The sequence below is a fragment of the Pelmatolapia mariae genome, linkage group LG3_W (genome assembly GCF_036321145.2).
Source record: "Pelmatolapia mariae isolate MD_Pm_ZW linkage group LG3_W, Pm_UMD_F_2, whole genome shotgun sequence".
Classification (NCBI taxonomy): Eukaryota; Metazoa; Chordata; class Actinopteri; order Cichliformes; family Cichlidae; genus Pelmatolapia; species Pelmatolapia mariae.
Window position 1 is genome coordinate 65579709 of NC_086229.1, and position 24584 is coordinate 65604292.

The 24584-nt window shown below is 40.8% G+C and overlaps 1 protein-coding gene across 1 annotated transcript; it reads left to right on the plus strand.

Moving 5' to 3' along the window:
• Positions 1-10901: 10901 nt before the first annotated feature.
• On the plus strand, positions 10902-14677 carry LOC134624734 (selection and upkeep of intraepithelial T-cells protein 8-like). The gene is made up of 3 exons (XM_063469754.1): positions 10902-11140; positions 12909-13241; positions 13479-14677. Exons 1-3 carry the CDS (start codon positions 11083-11085, stop codon positions 13661-13663), a joined length of 576 nt encoding a protein of 191 aa, XP_063325824.1. The 5' UTR covers positions 10902-11082; the 3' UTR covers positions 13664-14677.
• Positions 14678-24584: the final 9907 nt, after the last annotated feature.

Genomic DNA, 24584 nt, shown 5'->3' on the forward strand with positions numbered 1-24584 from the left:
TCCCTCATTTTTAATCATAAACAAATTGTATTTACCTTAAATTATTACACCTTTCAATTCTTGACAATCTTCACAATGAGTGCTATTGCCATACATATTTACTAAATTCTTCCAACCTTAAGCCTTTTACCTTTTCTATACCACTGAATAAAATGCAATGGTCAAACTTCTTTTGACCTTACATAGAATATAACAGTGAATCTTGAAAACCTTTGCATCGCTAAGCTAAATGTTGTGGCACCTGACTCCCGCCACCTTGACATTCTATACCTTTCAAATTAAAAGCATTGTCTGTGTCCAAGCTGCATCAGAATAATAACCACTCATGAACCAATTTACCAAATAATAATTATCACAGCTTGTGTTCATGATAATGAAGGATCCCCACTCAAAAATTGGGACTCAGTCATGTGTTTTGGGAGGAATAATGTGAGCGACATAACTGCGCAAAACTTTAAAACTAGCTCTGATTAGTTCCAGACATGTTTGTGTTTGTTACACAAGATAAAAAAATACACTTTTGTTGCTCTAATACACATTCTAATAAAGGACCAAATGTCTAACTTCTATCATGCATTGTGTGTAAGAAAAAAAAAAACAGCAGCTTCCTGTTATTGATTCCAGATAACTTTTGTCTTCGGTTGTGACATTTCACAACACAGTCTGAACTGGTTTGTCTAACCAGTTTGGTTTGTCTGTGTAACAACGGGTTTCATTTCTGCTGTTGCAAAACTTGGCTGAACTGAAAGAAGCTGACAGCTACTTTCTTTTTCACAGTTGTATGTGATGACTCAGAGATTAACACATGGTGAATTAAAAAAAGGAAAACTCTTGATAATGTTTCTGCTGTTTATAAAAGTTCTTATTTATCCTCTATATAGTAAAAAAGTTTGTTTTGGTTTTTTTTTTTTTTGTTTGTTTGTTTGTTTGTTTGTTTGTTTGTTTGTTTGTTTTTTTGGGGGGGGGGTTGTTTATTGTGCGGAGAGTAATGCATCTGCACTCAACTCTGCCATGAGAACACAAGAGAAACAAAACACCATGAGGCCTGAGGAACAGCTGCTCTTTTTCTTTGTACAGAGTCCATCTAACACCGGCTCATGATGGTTAGATCAGGGGTAGGCAATTCCAGGCCCCAAGGGCCGGTGTCCTGCAGGTTGTAGATCTCACCTTGGGTCAACACACCTCAATCACATGATTAGTTCATTACCAGGCATCTGGAGAACTTCAGGACATGTTGAGGAGCTAATTTAGCCATTTAAATCAGCTGTGTTGGTTCAAAGACACATCTAAAACCTGCAGGGACACCGGCCCTTGGGGCCTGGAATTGCCCACCCCTGATCTAATCATCATGATTTAAACTCAGTGCATCAAACCTCTCCTCTCTGTCAGAGAGAAAACTGTAAAGTTGTTTGAACTGTGTGTTTTCAGACTTTAAACCAGCTGCTGGTCTCAAACTGGTACTTTCTGCCTCTTCCTCTTGTTCTCACTGAATTAGGCCTGTATGACTCATGCTGTATTTTTAAGTTGAGTTTACAGTTGTTTATTCTTCCTTTTCCTGTTGAACTGGTAGCAATTCATTGGAAAACCTTACTGTTACATAAAATTTATTCATGTTTGTTGGCTTTTCTCCGACCATCTGTACTCACTGCTAAACCAGTTTGACTAGGATACTGATACACACACACACACACACACACATACACACACACACACACACACACACACATACACAATTATGATCATTAAATTCCTGATGTAACTGTCAGATAATTCTGAGGTAACGACTTCACTTCTGAGATTCTCTTGAGACTCACTTCTCCACAAACTCAAAGCTGACTTTAAAGATTCCTCCAGATTTTTTCAGAGAAAACACCATCAGATGCATCTGTTGTTGTTTTTAGAGCATGTAGGTAAAGAAGAGATCTTTCATATCCTGTTATTTGCTTTGAGTAGCCACACATCCCACACGGTCATGAGCCTTCACTTTACTGAGAAAGCACTTTGCAACCACGACTTGTTTCTCTTCCAGTAAAAATTTCCACAGACTTTGGCAAAGTTTTGTTTTTAGACGGGGACAGCTGGAGTGGGCGGTGTAAAACTGATTCATTTAACTTTTTCCTGACTTAAATGTGCGTTTTAAGGTTGTAGATATCTCCTGATATGATTGTGGATCTCTCCTGATCCTATGAAGTTATGCTGAGAAAACGTGAGAAGACCAGAACAAAGTAAGGTAATTTCAAACACTTTCAGTATATTTTTGATTTTAAGAAGAAGAAGATATATTTTAGTTTAATATTATATAATAAGTTATTCATGTCGGTAATCAAAATAACGATCGGTCATGCTACTCTTATTTAAGTCTTGCTGCGCTAGAGCCCAGACACAGAGCTCCCTTGGTGGAGTGTTTTTTGTTTGAATATATCTTTAGATGTATTAATACTCATAGGTTTTTATGTTTTGTGTGTACAATTAATTAGTGTTTTTTTTTTTATTTATTTGTGCTTAAACATGTTATACAGGGGTTTTATTTTTATTCATTAGACCAAGTTAATAGAAATTCCCAGAGTGCAGTGGGAAGTTGTCTCTACACATCTACCTGTGTCAGTGGAACAAGTTCACTTCCTGTTATGGTCACACCTTAGTTTGCATCAGTGAGATTTGTTTGTGAAATATTTGAGCTTACAGTTGGTGATAACAGGAATGTTTCTTGTTGCAGTGTCACAGATCTAGGTGTGTCTTTTTTAAAAACAGCTGTTACTAGGAAATACTGATCAGTTGAGTCAGTTTGTACAGAGGACACTTGTTACAGATCATCTTTCCAGTTTATTTGAAACTATTTGCTTCTGTAAATCCTACTTTTTTCATCATGATGATCAGAAGAGTGTTTGAGGGTTTCAGAGATCCTACAGAACAACAGTAAGTGTTTAAAATGACGTATTTCCATCTTTTAGTTAATCTGACAGGTTGGTGTGTTTTATCATTTGAAGAACCAAAAGCTCTCAGACTTTATCTGACACAATATCAAGAAAATCAACTTAATTACAATTGTGATTTTCACCTGAGGTGCTCCTGGAGGCACATGACCTGTCTGCCTGTCTTACTTCCTGGACTATTTGCTGATGATTGTCTTTTATGTTTCAAATGTGGTTGGTTATTCTATATTATCCTATATAGTATACAGTCCACAGAAATCTGTGTTCAGAAGTTTCAGATGTGTTGAAAGACTTTGTAAATAAATATACAATAGATACACATAAGAAATATACACATTAAGTATAGGCTACACATACCTATATTATTTTGGCCCTGGCTCAAACCACAGGTGGATTAAAAATTTTAAAAGAGCAGCCACTGACACTTCAACAGTTTCATTTCATTTTTATTTTATTCACTACCAGTAAAAAGACAGGAAGTTAACATTTAATGGATCCTGTTGGTCACAATCTACTCCATAATCCCTTCGCTTCTGTTGGCTTGGTCATATCACATTAGTCCTGCTGTCTTTTATTCTTTTTTTCTGTCACGTTTCTTACCTAAGAGGAGGAAAAATAAACAGCAAAAAAGAGGAAAACCTTTTGAGCTCTTCGTGTGTTTAGTTTTGAAAACAGAAAAATAAAGCTAAAAAGCTGGAATGAAAAGTTAGTTTATTGTAAATTATCATGAAAACTGTAAATGATGCACAACCTGACCAGTTGCCTTCACACATTGAGACTTTAACTGTTAGTTCTCGTGATTTAAACACACAGCTGCAGCTTTTCAGCTCCCAGCTGAACACACACCAACAACACTGACAGGCCCAGTTCACTTTTTTTTTTTTAAAACTGGTAAGGTGTGATAGCAGATGCCTCTAAGGTGTGTCCGCTTTCCCCACAGGTGCACCACAGAAACAAAGCCTAAAGACAAATCAAAGTATGTAATCTGTAAACTGTTCATATCTGTTAGACAGTCTAAGCTAACATCAGTGATGATAGCTTTACTAAAACAGTTTGACATTATTTTATGATCTGGCAGATGAAACAAAAACAGTTTTTTTTAAAAGGATGTTGAAGTTCAAGTTAACTTTATCAAACTATAAGAATCAGCAGGACATCTCACATTATTTATACTGAATCTTTCTACTGAAAAACAAACACTGCAGAACCCGTTTAACCAGGAACACACCAAACACACACACTAGTTTCAAACATAATGCTTACCCTAACTCTAAACATCAAAAATGAATGCCTAACCCCTAGCCTACATCTAACAATAACCTAACTATAACCCTGACACTAAAAGCAGAAGTGGAGCCTCAAAAATGCCTTCAAAATTCAAGAAGACAAACAGTCTGTTTGTCCCCACAAATCAATTTTCTGCCTTGACAATGACGTACACACACACACACACACACACACACACACACACACACACACACACACTTCTACTATCAAAGAGCTGCTGAGGATTCAATGGTTAATTAGGTCATTAAGTTAATAATCTCCATCTTTTTGGTCATTTTGAATTGAAGACCAATATTCACATGTTGTCATCACAGAACAAAGTATTATGATTTAAGAGTGTTTCATGTTACATTTGCAATAATATACTGTAATGAGGATGGAATTATTCAGCAATTAATTCACAATAAGAACCTTAGGTAGCACTACTCCAATAACGCACAAGGGGGAGCTCTTTTATTCAGGATTCAAAGACACACGAACATTGTCTTTCCAAAAGGGTCAATAACCCTGCACATTACTTCACTGGTGTAACAACACAGCAACATTGGCAAGTACACCTATAAGAGCTACATAACTATAACATGTATAGTAAACACATTTTCCTTAAAATCAACATGAACCACAGTTTTCTAGAGGCATGATGGACGACTAAATTTAGCCAAGTCAAAATTAGACTCGGTAGTGTGTGTGGCCTCTCAAGTGATCCGAGGCTCTCATCTCTGTAACTAATGGTAGTCAGGCTACCTATAGCGAGCACATGGAGCACTGTGCCCCCCCCCCCCCGCTTGAACCTGCTTCCATCTGTGAAGAGCACAGGCTGCCAGTGGCAAAGTTGCGAATCTTGGTGTTCTCTGGCAAATGGCAAATATCTTGCACAGTATTGGGCTGTAAGCACAACCCCCACCTGTAGACGCCGGGCCCTCATGCGATCCTCATGAAGTCTGTTTCTGACCGTTTGAGCAGGCACATGCACATTTGTGGCCTGCTGGATGTCATTTTGCAGGCTCTGGCAGTGCTCCTCATGTTCCTCCTTGCACAAAGGCAGAGGTAGCGGTCCTGCTGCTGGGTTGTTGCCCTCCTATGGCCTCCTCCACGTCTCCTGATATACTTGCCCGTCTCCTGGTAGTGCCTCCATTCTCTGGACACTATGCTGCTGACAGACACAGCAAACCTTCTTGCCACAGCTTGCATTGATGTGCCATCCTGGATGAGTTGCACTAGATGAGCCACTTGTGTGGGTTGTAGACTCCATCTCATGCTCCCACAAGAGTGAAATCACTACCAGCATTGAAAAGTGACTAAAACATCAGCCAGAAAACATAGGTACTGAGAAGTGGTCTGTGGTCACCACCTGCAGAGCTGCTCCTTTATTGAGGATGTCTTGCTAACTGCCCATAATTTCCACCTGTTGTCTATTTGCACAACAGCATGTGAAATTGATTGTCAGTCAGTGTTGCTTCCTAACTGGACAGTTTTGTTTGACAGAAGTGTGATTGACTTGGAGTTACATTGTGTTGTGTAAGCATTCCCTTTATTTTTTGAGCAGTGTAGTTTCTGTCAACCACAAGACAGAGGAGAATATCACAGGGATAAAACCTGCAGACCTGACAACACTCTGTTTTCCACCTGGAGACAGGGCTTACATTGCAATCTGCCTTTGGTGGCTTTTTGGCAGCAACTGTGACATACAGTAGTGCCCTCACTGTTTTGACACACAAAACAAACACCTACAGCTAACACCAACTACAAAAGACAACACAATACACTAACTATACACTCCAAACATGCTTAATGTCACACATCTCTCTCGTCTCAAATTCACACAAATGTCACACATTGTACAGCTGTTTGTTTCTTTACAGAGCAATCAAGTATCAAAATAAGATCCATACAAATTATTTTTCACATTCCAAAAGATTTGTTCCTGTTTACCACATAACGGAGGAGCCCATCAGAGGACAGCAGGAAGTATATCACTCCTCCAGTTTTCCAACTGGAGACATTTACATTACTGTATGTCTTTGGTGGCTTTTAGGCAAACGACACTACACATTAACTTTATACTCCAAATGTCACAAATTTCTCTCAAAACTCGCTATAAATCCTTCTCTGATCACGGTCACTCCCAAAACGTTCCCCTCTTCCTAAGCAATTACCTCTTCCTAAGGCCAAGTGTTGCCATATAATTTTTTGATTCATTCACAAGGTGCATTTTCCTATTGGAGATGTTGTGGGGGGTTTTCTTCCTTTGAAAAAAACCCCAGACTTTTGTCCTTTGTAAATTCTGTTAGTCAAGGACTAACAGCTGGTAATATGATACCAGGCCAAAGAAAAAGTGCTACTGTCCCCTTAGAGTTGCCCGTGGTGAGGATGTGGTGCTCTCAGAGGCTGCTGTCAGCAGGGGCAAGCTGGTTGCCTTTGACCATGAAGCATTCTCAGCCAGTTCTGACAATATCCCACTACTGGATAGGGGTGTGAGGCTCCATCAGGTAGGTAGAACTTCCCTTGGATGACCTGTTACTAGAGGTAGGTTTTTCTTAGGTTAATCCAATTCTGTCAGCTCTTATTCTTCTTTTAGCATAGTCACCATCTTCTTGTCCCACATCTGACTTATGCTTTCAAAAGAACCTAACAAATAAACACGACTCAAGAGGGAATCTAATCCGTGAGTTGAAGACAGAAATACAGGACACTCAAAACAGCATAACTAAGGCTACCATTGAACCCTACTACTACCAGAAACTCAAAATGGTGGGTCAAACTAACCCAGAACCATGACAATTAGTCAAAACAACAGAGCAGCATTGGCAGGGAAAAACTAAAAGTGCTACATACCCAAAACAAATACAGTAAACAGAATTTTCTTAAACTCCAGATGAAACACAATTTTCCAGAGACATGATGACAGATTACATTTAGCCATTACCAACACACTATTATATAAAATTTCGAAAATCCAATAACCATGAAAACACAAACTAAGGAAAAATCAAAGTATATCAAGTCTGTTTTGTGGATTTCACTTAAGCAAGTGCACTTGGTTACTGGGCCCAGGCTTGAGACTGGCTGAATAAAACTGAAAATGCATGTTTAATTAAAAGCTGCATTGTTAAAAAAACATATTGAAGAAGTCCAGAAAAGGTCCAAACTGAGGAAGGGAAAATAGAATCTAAAATATTACCAATCAACCAGGGAAATATGAGGACAACGGACAGACATTACAACAATCAGCACAAGCAGACTGGGTTTAAATAGGCACATGAGGTAACTGGGAAGAGAACACAACTGGGGAAAGCAATGTGCATGTGCACAGAATCAAACCAATGAGATAAGGGGAAAGTGAAAGTAAATACAATGCAAAAGGGACAAGTAGTAAAATAAAGCAGAAAGCTGCAAAGAAAAAAAAACCCAACAACCACCAAACCTTAAAAAAAATAACAGAAAATGAAAAACTTGTAGAACCATAAATTCTTGAGTTTTTCCCATTTGGCCTCACCATAGGGTCAAGCTGTGGAGCAGTCTAGGTAACCAAACAATCCGATTCTATTTTGATTTGATTCGATCATCGATTATTTCCCCATTATTTGACTTGTAGAGCCACGGTTTGTCTTTTGCAGAAGCTGCTCCTGGATGCTGTCGTTTGAGGTGCTGGTGCATAGCTGTCGTGCTATTTCCACCTTACAAAGCCGGCAAACGACTGAATCACTTCCTTTCCTGTTAAAATATCCCCATACTGTAGAACTGCGTGTTCGGGTGGAGTCATTTAAGACGACTGCGGCTGTCTCACTCATGTTGCCGCTACTCGCTGCCGCCATAGCTGTTTTGAAAGTGACGACGCATCGACGCACATTTTTTTACGTCGACGTATTTTATGTGTTGACGTAATCGATTACATCGTCTTCGTCTCAGGCCTACTCTGAGGGCTGGCCAGTTGGTCAGCAACGGAAACAGAGGTTGGCTACAGACCAGCATTGGTGGTGGTGGTGACAGATTAGTTCAGGAGGCTTAGTCGGAGGTCAGCAATGGTGACAGTGGATGGTATCAGTGGAGTTGACAGAACACCTCAGTTGGCTTGGCACTGATGTCACAGATCTAAGCCATCCATCAATTTTTCTTCTGTTTCCGTGGGGCCGGGTCATGGGAGCAGCAGCCTAAACAAAGAACCCTAGAGCTCCTCGGCCAGCTCCTCTTTTTCCACGGGAAAACCAGGGTTTCCTGGACCTGCAGAGGGATGTAATCTCTCCATCGTGTCCTCGGTCTGCCCCAGGGCTCCTCACAATGAGACATGGCTGGAACACCTCGCCCAGATGGCATCCTTGTCAGATGCCCGAACCAGTAACTCTGTATAAAACAGCTGACAAGGAAATACATACTAGTTTTTTTTTGTTTTGTTTTTTTGGTGCAGTTGTTCCATGTACAGGTCTCTTTTTCTTATTTACATGTTTTGGTTTGTTTCTGGGTTTTTGCTTTTGTTTGTTGTTGTTTTTTTCCCCCAATCTTGATGCTCAGAAGAGTATTTGAGAGCTTCAGAGATCATTCAGACGTACATTAAGTTCGTACAAAGGTATCCAGGTGTGATTTTATTCAGAAAAGCTGTGCTTTTATGGAGGCTACAGCTAAATGTTACCAACTCCACAGTACAATACAGGTCCTTCTCAAAAAATTAGTATATTGTGATAAAGTTCATTATTTCCTGTAATGTACTGATAAACATTAGACTTTCATATATTTTAGATTCATTACACACAACTGAAGTAGTTCAAACCTTTCATTGTTTTAATATTAATGATTTTGGCATACATAACTCATGAAAACCCCAAATTCCTGTCTCAAAGAATTAGCATATTTCATCCGACCAATAAAAGAAAAGTGTTTTTAATACAAAAAAAGTCAACCTTCAAATAATTATGTTCAGTTATGCACTCAATACTTGGTCGGGAATCCTTTTGCAGAAATGACTGCTTCAATGCGGCGTGGCATGGAGGCAATCAGCCTGTGGCACTGCTGAGGTGTTATGGAGGCCCAGGATGCTTCGATAGCGGCCTTAAGCTCATCCAGAGTGTTGGGTCTTGCGTCTCTCAACTTTCTCTTCACAATATCCCACAGATTCTCTGTGGGGTTCAGGTCAGGAGAGTTGGCAGGCCAGTTGAGCACAGTAATACCATGGTCAGTAAAGCATTTATCAGTGGTTTTGGCACTGTGAGCAGGTGCCAGGTCGTGCTGAAAAATGAAATCTTCATCTCCATAAAGCTTTTCAGCAGATGGAAGCATGAAGTGCTCCAAAATCTCCTGATAGCTAGCTGCATTGACCCTGCCCTTGATAAAACACAGTGGACCAACACCGGCAGCTGACATGGCACCCCAGACCATCACTGACTGTGGGTACTTGACACTGGCCTTCAGGCATTTTGGCATTTCCCTCTCCCCAGTCTTCCTCCAGACTCTGGCACCTTGATTTCCGAATGACATGCAAAAGTTGCTTTCATCCGAAAAAAGTACTTTGGACCACTGAGCAACAGTCCAGTGCTGCTTCTCTGTAGCCCAGGTCAGGCGCTTCTGCCGCTGTTTCTGGTTCAAAAGTGGCTTGACCTGGGGAATGCGGCACCTGTAGCCCATTTCCTGCACACGCCTGTACACGGTGGTTCTGGATGTTTCTACTCCAGACTCAGTCCACCTCTTCCGCAGGTCCCCCAAGGTCTGGAATCGGTTCTTCTCCACAATCTTCCTCAGGGTCTGGTCACCTCTTCTCATTGTGCAGCGTTTTCTGCCACACTTTTTCCTTCCCACAGACTTCCCACGGAGGTGCCTTGATACAGGACTCTGGGAACAGCCTATTCGTTCAGAAATTTCTTTCTGTGTCTTACCCTCTTGCTTGAGGGTGTCAATGACGCCTTCTGGACAGCAGTCAGGTCGGCAGTCTTACCCATTATTGCGGTTTTGAGTAAAGAAGCAGGCTGGGAGTTTTTAAAAGCCTCAGGAATCTTTTGCAGGTGTTTACAGTTAATTCGTTGATTCAGATGGTTAGGTTAATAGCTCGTTTAGAGAACCTTTTCATGATATGCTAATTTTTTTGAGATAGGAATTTTGGGTTTTCACGAGTTATGTATGCCGAAACCATCAATATTAAAACAATGAAAGGCTTGAATTACTTCAGTTGTGTGTAATGAATCTAAAATATATGAAAGTCTAATGTTTATCAGTACATTACAGGAAATAAGGAACTTTATCACAATATACTAATTTTTTGAGAAGGACCTGCATACATTTTATCCTTGTTAAGAAAATATTAGAAAATTGTCGGTAGAGAAGAAATGATTGAAAAAAAATAGTTTTGGTTGGGTTGGGGATAAAAGAGCCAGAACATTTAAAGAATCTTTTTTTTTATAATAGAATAGAGAATAGAGTGACTATTTGCAGATTTATAGAGACAGAACTGAAAAAAACTACTATAGCAGTAGTGATTACTGAATTAAATATCAAGATTTCAAACAGAACATCAAATTTTATATAAGCAGTGGAATTATGTGCTTTAGAATGGGTGGAAGATAGTGGAATTATAAAATTAATAATATGTAGTGATTCATTTTCAGCATTGTTAAGCACTGAAAAGGGAAGCACAAAAAAACCGAGAGGCGGCAGTATTGGATGTAAGCTGCCGTTAAAAATAAAAGAAGAAAAAGAAGGCACAGTTGCGGTTTTGAGCGGCTGAAAGACAAACATTTCAACTTTGCTTAAATCTAAAATTTGACGCTCATGTAGTTACATTTGACAGTCAAATATTGGTATTCATTGACAATGCCAATAGTTAGATATATATATAGACCAAACTAAGTATCGGACAGGCAGTAGTAATAACCCGGAAATGTCTTCGCCACTCTGTTCTTTGCTGTTTCTCGGCATCTTCACATTTGTCTTCGGAGGTGAGGCTGAAAAACTAAAGGATGTTTCCTTCTTAGATAAACAGGGAAAACAAATTGTATCACTGTGGTTTACATTGTACCAATACTTCCCAAATAATTAGTTTCATGTCAATTCCATTTGTTTGTGTCCGTGAATGCATCACGAGGCTGGGTGGAGTCTGTACTTGTTTATCGTAGAGTTAGCGTGTTTGCTGTCTGTACCACTGCGGGGACTGTCCGCATCCCTAAAGTGAGATCTGTTGTTGAAATAGTGGCAGTGCACACATCATGTGCTTTAATCGGTCTGTGGCGTCTGTTGCTCGTGTTGTTGGTGGTCTGTCTGCCAGCCGGGGAGCAGAGCGAAGTGCTAACATACCAAAAGCTCGCGAGTGTTAAAAATAAAGACAAGTGTCATTACAGGCACTATCTGTGCCTTTCGTGCTTTATTTTTTGATATTTTAAGTTTTTAGGTTCTCTTGTCCTCGGTGGGCTCCGGTATCACTTCCTGCTCTTTTTTGGCCCACTTGCCAACCAATCAACAATCAGAAATGGCTTACGTCATCAGCTTCCAGCCTTGGAGAGCTACACCTGAGTACATCTGGGCTAGGTGACCCTCCTCAACCGAAGAGTTTGCACAGATTTATTTGTTCTGTCAAAAAGACTGCAGGAGTTTGGCTGACACATTACTTCACTGCTTGAAGTGCAGAAGGAAATGTAAAGAGATCAAGGAGGAGCTGATACTTAAAGTCCTCACTTAAATGTTTTTGAGGACCGAGCAAGCTCTCCAGACTCTTTTTAATCATGAGGATGTCTCTTTCGTTCTCTGAGCTGAATGCAGTCAAGTTGCCTTTAGGAAAGCCACAGGATGGAGCAGTTGTCTCCTCCATTCTGTAATGGAGGAGACAATTAGTGAGACCTCAGGGAGGATAAGGAGTTGCAGAGAATGGTGCTGGGTAGGAGTGCTGCACATGTGATTGTACAAGATAATGAGCATCTGGATTTGACAGTGGAGTAGACTGCCAATACCTGACAAGTGTACCATACTGGTGCTCTGGTGGGGAGGCACTAGCTGTAGTGTTTCAGCAGGGAGGTTTGAGAGATGCTCTGAGTGTCACAGGAGAGGGATTTAAAGGCACAACTGCAGATAAAGGTAATGTAGTTGATGCAGAAGTGTCCACCTGCATTTGAGGAACAACGACTTGTTGTGCAAAGCATGGCAGATCCCTTGTGGCCATTCTTGTCAGCATAGCTGAAGCAAACAGTTAAGTTTTCCCCCTCTTAGATTTCACAGACTGAGCTGCAGAGCTCCAGCTCTGTGCCTCTGACATCTCCTCCTCATCCTCTCAGGGATAACAGCTGCCATTCTGTTCACTGGTGCACACAGGCAAATACTCTGTTTTGTTTTTTTGTTGTTGTTGTTCTCTTTAAATCAACTAAATCTTCAAAGTAACAAAGTCATTAGTAGTAATTATAATCTATTGAATACGTGAAATAGAAAGAAAGAAATGACAAAAGAGCTCCTGCAACAGGCTGCCACTCAACAAAGCAACATGTTAACCAAGAAGAACACGAAAAAGCCAAAACACACCACTATCTCTGTTCGCTGGTTTCCCCTTTGCTAATTCAGTGTCACAGATGACTTTATGACTCTTAAGTCCTCCACAGCTACTGTAATAGGTTCTGTAATAAAAACTGTATTTGTGAGCTCTAGCTTTTCTATTTGATTGGCTGCTGTAGAAGTGAACAGTTGATATTGGACTTTCAACTTCTCTGCTCTGTATTGTTTCAGACGAGAAAAACATCACAGCTGGATCTGGACAGAACGTCTTTCTGACATGTCGAGCTCCAAACAACAACATCAAAGGTGTGAAGTGGAGCAGAGCTGGTCTGGAGCCAGAATATGTGCTTTTTTACAGAAATGGGCAGTTTGATCCAGATGACCAGCATCCATCTTTTAAGAACCGGGTGGATCTGCAGGACAGACAGATGAAGGATGGAGACGTGTCTTTGAGTCTGAAGAATGTGACGAGTAATGACACTGGAACATACGAGTGTCGTGTCTTCTCAAAAGGGAGGAACGATAAACCCATCAGCATCATTCACCTTCATGTTGTTCCTCCAGGTGAGTGAGTAGAGTTGAGTGTGTGTGTGATCAGAGGTGAAGCTGCTTCCTGGTTGTTGATGTTTGTTTCTAAAGATGTTGTTGATGAGACTTTGTAGAAAGCAGCTGGTCTGAGTGATGTGATCAGAGTGCAGTAGATAATGTCTGACAGCAGTTTGAAGAGGAAATGGATTCTGTTCTGTTCTTCATCATCACCTACCTGACAGCTGACACCTCACACCTGTTTCTCACCTGCAGGTCAGACAGGAGGAGACACAGAGGATGGAGGGAAGAAGGGTGGATCTGTTGGACTGATCGTTGGTTTGTCAGTTTCTGCTGTGATTCTTGTTGCTGCTGTTCTTGGTTTTTTGATCTATAGAAGCAAGTGGCAAGAACAGAGTCAAGATTCATATAAGGCTCCTGTTGAACAGCAGCATGATTGAAATGTCTCAGAGAGGGAAAAGAAAACTAGAAAAGCAGGAGAAAATCTGACTGAAAAAACTAAAACAATACAACCAGAGTAGAAAAACCAGAACAGCTGCATGTTTCCAAAGAGATTTCACAGGATGAATGATGGTCTGATAAATCAGCTGTAGATGCTCACTGTGCCTCAAAGAAGAAAAAATAAACATAAAACAAAGAAGAACAGAAGTTCAATATATATTTATGAGATTTAAATACACACACACACACACACACGTATTGTTACATAACATTTATGCCTTATTATGTATTGGACATTTGTAAATAACAATATTTATTATTAGTATTATTATTCAGTTTTTATGATTGTCATGTCTTAAACATTTCTTCCACACACAGGTCTTCAACATTTGATTGTATGTTTTGTCTGAGATGCCTTTTTACATCTTGTTCGTATGTGGAACAGTTGGTCCTGTGTTCAATCAAAGAAAAGTGAGCAAATTTGAAATATAAGTAGAATGAGAAAATATTTGTTTTCATAGCACAAGGTAAACAGTTTGAGTGAACGCTCTCAATCAAGGCTTCTCTTCCACTGATGTCAACAAATAACCTTATGCTTTGTTTCCCCAAAGTATTCATGAATTGGGGACCTGTCTGTTTCAGAAACAGTTTGTTTTATTTTCAGGTTCAGCTGTTTGTGAGAATAAAGTTGTTCTGTTAAGTTTGAACCACACTGACTGATCTTCATGACTGAAAGGACAAACGTGATAAAGAACAGATGGATTATTGCAAATTATAGATCATCTATTCCAAAGTGTTCAAGAGTTACTTGATAGCTTCTATTGAACAACTGAATGTTCTAATAGCAAAATTAAACTGAACCCAGACATAACCTCTGTATAAAAGTCATGTTCCTCCCTCTGATCTGTGAAAGTTTTTTTTGTTTGTTTTCTGGTTGTTACTTTAATTTCAATGTTTCTAAGGCTGATCACATTTTGTTTTGTGTATTTAATGTGATTTTGTTGCTAATAAAATTTTAGGGTACTGTCAAAGGAACTTTGTCTTGACTATGTGTTTTATGTGAGGCCGTGTTGGTTTTAGATACAGAATGCACTATATTTAGATGAAAAAGTGGAGTGCTAATTCAACAGCTTTCAGGCCTTTTTACACCAGATGCACAAACTATTTTTCAGACTTGCCTTTTCTTAATGCAGCTATTCACACGGCCATGTAATTTTTACTTGATGAATTTGCAGCATTTACTTTTTTGAAACAAGCTTGATTTCTCTGATGTTTAATAAGAGACATTCCATATCTTATAAGTTGATCTGCATGAACCGATTTGATCAATCAGATGTATGCATGTGGCAACAAGTGCATATGTACTAAAAAGACAATGGTCTGGAATTAGACATACAGCTAAACCCTGCTCCGGCTTGCTATTTCTCTGCCCCCTCCTCAAAAAACGTGCGCATATTTAGATTAAACATCAGGTTCAGATCTGTAAAATGTAGAATTTGGTGTCATTTTTACACAAGCTCTGTTACCAAGCTGCACATTAGTTGTATGGGTGGATGATGCAGACATATTCCATCTCACTTCAAAGTTTATACAGCCTCACTTCCTCTATTCATATCCTTTTTTACACTTGATGATCCGCCTCCTTGATTATGGTTCCTTGTGCAGCTTCCTCCAACCCCCCAGTGCCTTTCAGAAACTCCCAATTAAGAGGCTGTGTCCCGTACCGCATGCTCCGGAGTGTCTTTTGAGACCTATTATGTCACAGCGATGCGACGAAGGGTGTCCCAATTCAAAGGCAGCTCCTCCAAATACGGCCGAAAATCCATCCTTCATTTCCCCGAATTTGAAGGATGGCTTAGGTGTATCCTTTGTGGCTTAATGTTAGCAGAGACGGGTCTTCCAGCAGAATCTGCATGAATAAGGAAGATACTTATTAGTTAGACGGAGGAATAATCACATGTGGGGCATTGGCTTTTACTGGAACATTCACACCAAAAGGTGTCCTTGTTTATTGAACTCTCGTGTATACTCCACAGCATAACAGAAAGCATCCTTTCAAAATAAAATCACAACAGATGACAATGAGGGCATACCTAATAACTAGCCCAACACCCCTACTTGCATTCACATTGTCAGCTTTACATGCATTCCAAAAGAAAGTTTTACTTTACTATTTGTTTACACTCCAAACATATATTTCTCAAACTTCAACAACTTCCCCTTTGTTGCTGGCTTTGTCATAACATCGGTCACCATCAGACCTGTCGAACAATATTCCAATATCAAATTTCCAGCATTAACTGTTGATCTTACAAAATGATACTTGATATCGATATGCTTACACCTCTGTCTGTTAACAGGATTCTTTGCCAATGCGATGGTCCCTTGATTGTTCTCAAAAATGTTTGGTGGTCCCTTTCGATGCTCATACATGCTTTGCAACAGTTGTGTCAAGTACAAACATTCTTGTGTTGTTGCTGCCAAAGCTATGTACTCTGCTTCACAAGTTGACAAGGCAACAGTTGGCTGCTTCTTTGTTCGCCATGACGCCAAAGTACCTTCTTCATTCAGGCTCATGCAGTAACCTGTAGTACTCCTCCTGTCAGTCACATCTGCAGCCCCGTCTGAGTCACTGTGACCTTGTACTCTCAAATCTTTGTCACTTTTCCTGTAGCACAATGTCTTGTCTTTTGATTGTTTCAAATACCTTAGAACATGTTCCACAGTTGGTTCCTTGAAGTGCTGTGACAGCTTACTTACAACAAAACTCAAATCTGGTCGTGTGCAAGAGGTCAAGTAAATAAGGCTACCTACTGCCTCTCTGTACATTCTGACATTGTTCATTGTCTCAGCATCATCATTGTAGTTCAACTTTTGTTCACAAGGAGTTGAACTTGGTTTACAGTCTTGCATTTGAAATCTTTCCAGTATGTTTTCTACATATCTCTCTTGTGACATTTTTACACAGTCTTTGGTTTGCTCAAAATCAATACCAAGAAAATGTTTGAGTTTCCCCATATCTTTCATTTTAAACCTTGCAGTTAGCATTCCCTTCACAGTTTTCAAAACACTTTCATCACTGGCTGCAATAATAAGATCATCAGCCCATATGATCATGATCACTTTGTCTTTTCTTGTTTTCCTTGTGTAAACACAATGATCTACAGGACTCTGCATGAAAGCGTTCTCTATCAAATAGTCATGTAATGTCCTGTTCCAGTTTCGGCCCGACTGTTTGAGTCCATAAAGTGACTTTTCCAGCTTATAGACCAGTTTCTCATCTGTTTTTCCTTTTACTTCATAGTCTTCTGGCTGCTCAACATAAACTTCAAAATCTATTGGTGCATGCAAGTATGCAGTTTTTACATCCATCTGATGCAAAATCAGGTTTTCTTGTATCGCACACTGCATCAATACTCTTATGCTAGTCATGTTAGCAGTCGGAGAAAATATTTAGTCATAGTCTATTCCAAAACACTGGTTGTAACCTTTAGCTACATATCATACTTTATATTTTTCTGATCCATCACCACTGTTTTTCTTCACATATACCCATCTACCCCCCACTGCTTTCTTCCCCTCAGGTAAGCTTGTTAGGGTAAAGGTGTTGTTCTGTTTTAAGGATTGCATTTCCTCATCCATAGCTGCTTTCCACTCTTTAGAGTTGGGTGACATTACAGCTTCACTGAATGTCACAGGTGAGTTACTTATCAGTCTGTAACAGTAGTCTATGTTAGTCAGCACTTGATCATCAATGTCTTCTCCTGACTCATATTCATTTAGATAATCTGGTTTCTTTCTTGTTCTAGAAGGATACCTTCTGGAGTTTTCAGTCTCATCACTAAGTGGCATCTGACTGTTCACTTCTGGTTGGTTGTCAGTACCTGGTTCCTGTGAACTGGTACTGGGGCTTTCCCTGTTCATGTTTGGTCTCTCCCTCATTTGTATGTCCTTATCCTCAGATGTTTGTGTTTGCTTTTCCTCACTGTGTTTGGTTACAAACTTAACCAGCCTAAACTTTTGCACTTTAGCGCTGTCTGGGAAATAAACCTTGTATGCTGGACTGTTTTTGTCGTAGCCAACAAAAATCCCTTTTGTACACCTAGAATCCAGCTTCCCCTTGTCTTGCTTGTAAGCATAACACTGACACCCAAACTCTCGCATTCTGGATAGTTTGGGCATCCGCCCAGTCAGCAAAAAGTAAGGTGTCTGTCCTGTCCGGTTGTTAAAGTACCTGTTTCTCACAATAGCCGCTGTTTAAATTGCATACAGTGGGGCAAAAAAGTATTTAGTCAGCCACTGATTGTGCAAGTTCCCCCACTTAAAATGATGACAGAGGTCAGTAATTCGCACCAGAGGTACACGTCAACTGTGAGAGACAGAATGTGAAAAAAAAATCCATGAATTCACATGGTAGGATTTGTAAAGAATTTATCCATAAATCAGGGTGGCAAATAAGTATTTGGTCACCTCAAACATGGACAATCCCTGGCTCCCACAGACCTGTAACGTCTTCTGTAAGACGCTTTTCTGTCCCCCACTCGTTACCTGTATGAATGGCACCTGTTTGAACCCATCATCTGTATAAAAGACACCTGTCCACAGCCTCAAACAGTCAGACTCCAAACTCCGCCATGGCCAAGACCAAAGAGCTCTCGAAGGACACCAGGAAAAGTATTGTAGACCTGCACCAGGCTGGGAAGAGTGAATCTACAATAGGCAAGCAGCTTGGTGTGAAAAAATCAACTGTGGGAGCAATCATCAGGAAATGGAAGACTTACAAGACCACTGATAATCTCCCACGATCTGGGGCTCCACGCAAGATCTCATCCCGTGGGGTCAAAATGATCATGAGAACGGTGAGCAAAGATCCCAGAACCACACGGGGAGACCTGGTGAATGACCTGCAGAGAGCTGGGAGCAAAGTAACAAAGGTCACCATCAGTAACACACTAAAACGGCAGGGAATCAGATCCCGCAGTGCCAGACGTGTTCCGCTGCTGAAGCCAGTGCATGTCCAGGCCCGTCTGAAGTTTGCCAGAGAGCACATGGATGATACAGCAGAGGATTGGGAGAATGTCATGTGGTCAGATGAAACCAAAGTAGAACTTTTTGGTATAAACTCAACTCGTCGTGTTTGGAGGACGAAGAATACTGAGTTGCATCCCAAGAACACCATACCTACTGTGAAGCATGGGGGTGGAAACATCATGCTATGGGGCTGTTTTTCTGCCAAGGGGACAGGACGACTGATCCGTGTTAAGGACAGAATGAATGGGGCCATGTATCGTGAGATTTTGAGCCAAAACCTCCTTCCATCAGTGAGAACTTTGAAGATGAAACGCGGCTGGGTCTTCCAACATGACAATGATCCAAAACACACCGCCCGGGCAACAAAGGAGTGGCTCCGTAAGAAGCATTTGAAAGTCCTGGAGTGGCCTAGCCAGTCTCCAGACCTCAACCCCATAGAAAATCTGTGGCGGGAGTTGAAAGTCCGTGTTGAGTTGTATTTTTGTTATTGACCAAATACTTATTTGCCACCCTGATTTACGAATAAATTCTTTACAAATCCTACCATGTGTATTCATGGATTTTTTTTTCACATTCTGTCTCTCACAGTTGACGTGTACCTCTGGTGCGAATTACTGGCCTCTGTCATCATTTTAGGTGGGGGCACTTTCACAATCGGTGGCTGACTAAATACTTTTTTGCCCCACTGTATATCCATAATTTCTTTGGTATGGCACTCTCAATAAGCATGCACCTTCCTATATCCAAAAGTGTTCTCCAGCCACGTTCTGCTGGACCATTCTGGTGAGGGGAATATGGGGCTGAAGTTTCATGTCTTATTCCATGTTTGTTTAACAATGCCTGGTAACTCTTTGCCATGAACTCTGTGCCGTTTTCTGACCTGATACACTTTACCTTCCCGTGTGGGGCTGTATCAGCCAAAAAGATTTCAGTTGCTTGCATTGTTTCACTTTTGTTTTTGAGAAAATATACAAATATTGCACAACAATTGATAAACAATTGCATATCTGTGTCCATCTCGTGATTCTGGATCTATCAGCCCTGCTAGATCCGTAAGTACCAGCTCGAGAGGTTTCTCGGCTCTTCTGTCAGGGTTTCTATTCCTAGTCTGGACAAATTTTCCCTGGATACACACCTCACAGTTCAAACTTTGGTTGTCTGTTTTCCCCTTGATTTTCATACCTTCAACCACATTTTGTAACTTCAGAATGTCACTGTCAGGGGAAAATTTCCCAAATAGAAAGCTGCCAAAGTAAAACAGAGACACAGTGAGACAATATAAAAAATCATATGTACATGGGTGAACGTCTCGAGAGAGAGTCACCCAGTACTCTTCTTTATTGCAGGTTATATAGGCATGTAGGTTACACAGCAGACTTAGGCAGTCTCCGCCTGTTTTCAGAATATAGATAGCTCTCAAGAAATGCTGAGCGTGTGCTGATCTTGGTTTCTGTAAAATCAGTTTATGCTGGTTTCAGTTGGGCGAGGATAAAGCAGAAGTACAATGATTATAACAGAACTGAGTGAGTGTGTGTGTAATCTATTGCTGACAGCTGGGAAAGATGGGTGCATGACACACTGCTCTCAGGTACGCACTGTTCAGATAAGGTTAAAATGGATAAACACATTCAAACACGCAAGCAAACATATATATGTATATATGTGTCATGATAGTATTAATAAAATCTCTTCACATATTCCCTCCTGTTGTTAATTTGTTTACACATTTTAACTGTTCAGCATACAGTCTCTTGACTTAGCATTTTTAACTGTTGCATCATTGTTAACAGGGGTTTTTATTTTCTTTTTATTTACAGGCTGTTCTCTTCACTTGAATCAGCTTCATCATCATCAGTGTCTGTGTCAGTGTCAGCGTGTTCCAATAACGTCATAGTTTCTCTTGGGCTGACAGGGTCCGGTGTAATGGCAGTTGCTATCAGCCTGTTGATCAGGGCTCTTACGGTCCAGTCGTTTGCCAGTATAGGTGAAGACAGTGTCCCAGCCTTGGTCCCAGTCCATGCTTGACGGGTACCAGTCATATTCGTTCCACTTGTCACCTTGATAGCCTCCAATGTGGAGTGAGTTTAGTGGGATCCATACTGCAGAGGAAAACCTGGTTTTGTTGTAGCATAGGTATAGATCTTCGGTCTTCTTCAGGGTTGCAGTTTGGTTACATGGGTTGTCATATTTCCTGGCCCCTGCCACTCCGTAGCAGTATCCTCTACAGAAACTGCGCTTTTTTCGGGACTGCTGGCAGTGGGGATCACAGGGATTATCGGTGCTGGCCATGTTCATGGATACGATGGCTGTTGTCAGGAACACTGAGAACACAAACATGAAGCACAGGGTTGTGACTGTTGTCAGCTGGCATCCTGTTGTCCAATATTGACGTCGTCTATGTCCATCTCTCCTTTCTCCCTCAGTGGAATCTTGGGTTCTTTGTCTAGCATCTCCATTCCTGTGAGTGTTCTCCTCTTCTCGACCACCGGACACACCCGTAGCCTCTAATGAGTGGACCTCAGCCAGAGGAGTGGGATCACGAGTGTTGCCACTGATCACCCTACCCCCCACCGAGCGAACACTAGAGGTTGGGGAGGACCAGAGTCTAAACTTATCACTCACTTTAAGGAGATGTTGGTGGGTCTTGGATTGGTTCAACCTTCTTTGTGTGGCTTTGATAAATCCACGAGGGTCGTTCAGCAATCTTGCATGCTGTGGGTGTTGTGAGCAGGACCTGGAAGAGACTGGGAGAGAATCACGCGGCAGTTGGTTGCTCAAAACTATTTCTTTGTTTTCCAGTAGTTTTGTCATCCACTCTGCCTCTGTTGGGGGCAGGGTGCCTTGGTTTAGCTGACCACACTTTTCAACAGTGATGTGTGACTGTGAGAGCAGGATGCCTACATAAGACAGTTGTCTTGCATGTGTTAATCCTAGGAGCAACTGTTCTATATTGAAGATTTCAGTTTCTCCCTCTTCTCGTGCTAGTCACTTATCCTGATTGTCATTTTTGTATCTGCAATCTCTGGCAAAGTGCCCTTCTTTCCCACAGTTATAGCAGCGATTGTCTCTGTCCTCTCTATCTCTCCTATCTCCTTTATAGCCTGCATTTCTCTTCCTTACTCTGTTGTTCTTCTGCCCCTGTCCACGCCTGGGTCCCTGATATCCTCCTGCAAAGGCTATGAACCCTGTTTCTGGGTCTACAGTAAACACCCCTCCCTTCTCCTTTTTCTTTAAGACTCGAGTGGCGTGTTCTGCATATTGCAGGGCATCCGCGAGGTTGCCCGTGTTCATTGTTACCCAGTGTGTTTCTACATGAGCTCTGATTGAGGGAAGAAGGCCATTTGGGAATGCGTTCTTTAACTGCTGTTGATAAGGTCTCTCTGGGCCTTCCTCGTAATCTAACCCTGAGTTTTGTCTGAAGACTGGTCGTAGTCTGTCTAGGAAGTCAGAGGCAGACTCGTTTTCTTTTTGCTTTGTTTCTCCTATTTTTCCGTAATCTGGCCTAGGCGCTAATGTTGTTCTAATTCTCTCGTAATTTGGGTTTGGCGCCTGAATTAACAGAAATTGCCCTAACGGGCCTGGAGGCCATGGCGGTGGGTCTTCGCGGGTCATTAGGTCCAGTTGTTGTCTCGCTGAGACATAAGGGTCTTGTGGTTTCACCAGAGGTGGGTCGAGTATCCAAAAATTGTACTCAAGTAAGAGTATCGTTACTTTAAAAAATTATTACTCAAGTAAAAGTAAAAAGTAGTCGTCAAAAAAGTTACTTGAGTAAGAGTAAAAAAGTACTTGGTGAAAAGGCTACTCAAGTACTGAGTAAATAGCGAGTAACTGTTTGAAATGTCCGATTTATTTTATAAATAAATGCTATCAGACAATCAAAAATAAATAAATATACAAATGTTAGTATTTTCAAAAGGAATATGTGTAAAAAGATCCACAAAATAAGGCACAACAATTCTAATTTCAAGATTTCAGTTTTTCACAACGTAAAGCTTTTTCAAGCAAAACCCACAGTAAATATATTCACATTTACTGCAGCCTCAGAGAAAACATTAGAACGAGGCAACTTCAACATAACAGACTACAGCTGATGCGCCAGAATGTCATACTAGGGGTGTTTTTTTAAAAATACAAGGAGGGATTAAGTAAATCAGAAACAAATGACACAGAGATGCAACAGGTATAATCAGGAAAAGTTTATTCCCAAGGCGGACAGCAGGAATAAAAAAACAAACAAAAAATCTGTGCTAAAATTCCACAAGAATAGACATTCTAACAAAACTTATTTTGTATACTAAAATACCCTGAAGTATAGACAGTGGATTAACACAATGTAATATATAAAAATGTAAAAACTACACTCAAAAATAAACACTGAAATCAGAGTAAAATTAATTATAAAAGACAAATACAAATTTCCACTATGTGGATGTACATATGTGTATAGCTCACTTTACCATAAATTGTTTCTTCAGTCAGTAAAATGGTGCTTCAGCAGCAGTTTGCTCTCAAGGTTCTTGCTGTGAAGCTGTGACCGTTTGGCAGTGAACAGGAGTCCTACATGACTAAAAAGTCTCTCACAGGCTGCAGATGCAGGAAGAGCTGTATTAACTTTGATCGACAGCTTCTTGATGTGAGGAAAGCCATGCAATAGCTCCACATCTCCAGTGAAGTGACATGAAAGGTACCTCTCCAGTTCCTCTGCTACTGGCTTTCCTGACCCCATGGATCCATCATCTTCATCGAATAGGCTGCTGTTTGTGCTGGCCTCACCCAGCTCGGGGTCTAGGTGATGTCTGATGAAGTGGAGACCTGTGGAAAGATGTAAGGTTTTCAAAAGAATTAGGTCTGATCATTATAGTGCTGTATACACTGCCAAGCTGCAGATGTTTGTTTGGAGCTAGCCTCCAAAAGCTGCCCATACACTGTGCGATTTTTGGCCCATTTTGAGCGGATTTTTCAGTCGCACAACCGTTTTGGGGATCGGCCGTGTTTTGCCTTAATCGTGTGTGCATCATGTAGTATACATGTTGTAACGATAAGCAGTTAACACCTCACGACCAACTCCCAATCATCAATCGTATGGTTGCATGATAATCAAACCAGTTTGAAATTCTGTCGCCTCTCACACTGCGCAGCACAAACACAGAAATGAAAGAAAAGGTGGAGCGGCACGGCAGTGCAGCGTGTGATCTGGACACAAGAGATGGAGGCACAACTTGGAGGAAGAGGCAAGCTCATCCGAGTACGTACGCGTAGAGCTGCCACCGGGGCAAAAGAAAAATAGAGCTATATCACGTTATAACGTAAACAGTTTATTGTTCTAACAATATACCTTTCACGTTTGAACAATATAATATTTATATTCTACAAACGTGATAATTATGTATATTGCAATAACGTGATATTATATTGTTCAAACATGACCAGTATATTGTTAGAACAATAAACCTTTCACGTTATAACGTGACATATTTTTCTTTTGCCCCGGTGGCAGCTCTATGCTTCCGTATCCGAGGCTTTTCAGTGTGGCCTCACAAAATTATCACGACTACAACAACCACGAAAAGAGCTGGATGGACATTGCTGCTCAATCACAGCTGCCTGGTCCATGTTTTTCATTAGTAATTTAGCAAAGTTGATGGTGTGTGTGCCTGTGTGAGTGAAAGACAGAGAGGGAGAGCGAGGGACAGATTTTGTATTATAAGCTTCATGTTATGGACGCACAGTTTGAGCACTCAGGTCGCATCAGAGCATCAGGCCATATAGTGTGAGACCTGCATCGTGACCTATGAACTTCTAACCCCTGCGATTTAATTGTACAGTTTGAGAAGAGCGGAACAACGTGACTGAAAAAACTCGCACAGTGTTTGCCCAACTTAATGCAGA

Excerpts from the sequence above, each read along its gene's own strand:
- LOC134624734 (XM_063469754.1), top strand. The coding sequence starts at position 11,083 with ATGTCTTCGCCACTCTGTTCTTTGCTGTTTCTCGGCATCTTCACATTT. Across the intron at positions 11,141-12,908 it reads CTTCACATTTGTCTTCGGAG|ACGAGAAAAACATCACAGCT; the intron begins GTGAGGCTGAAA and ends GTATTGTTTCAG. Across the intron at positions 13,242-13,478 it reads CCTTCATGTTGTTCCTCCAG|GTCAGACAGGAGGAGACACA; the intron begins GTGAGTGAGTAG and ends TCTCACCTGCAG.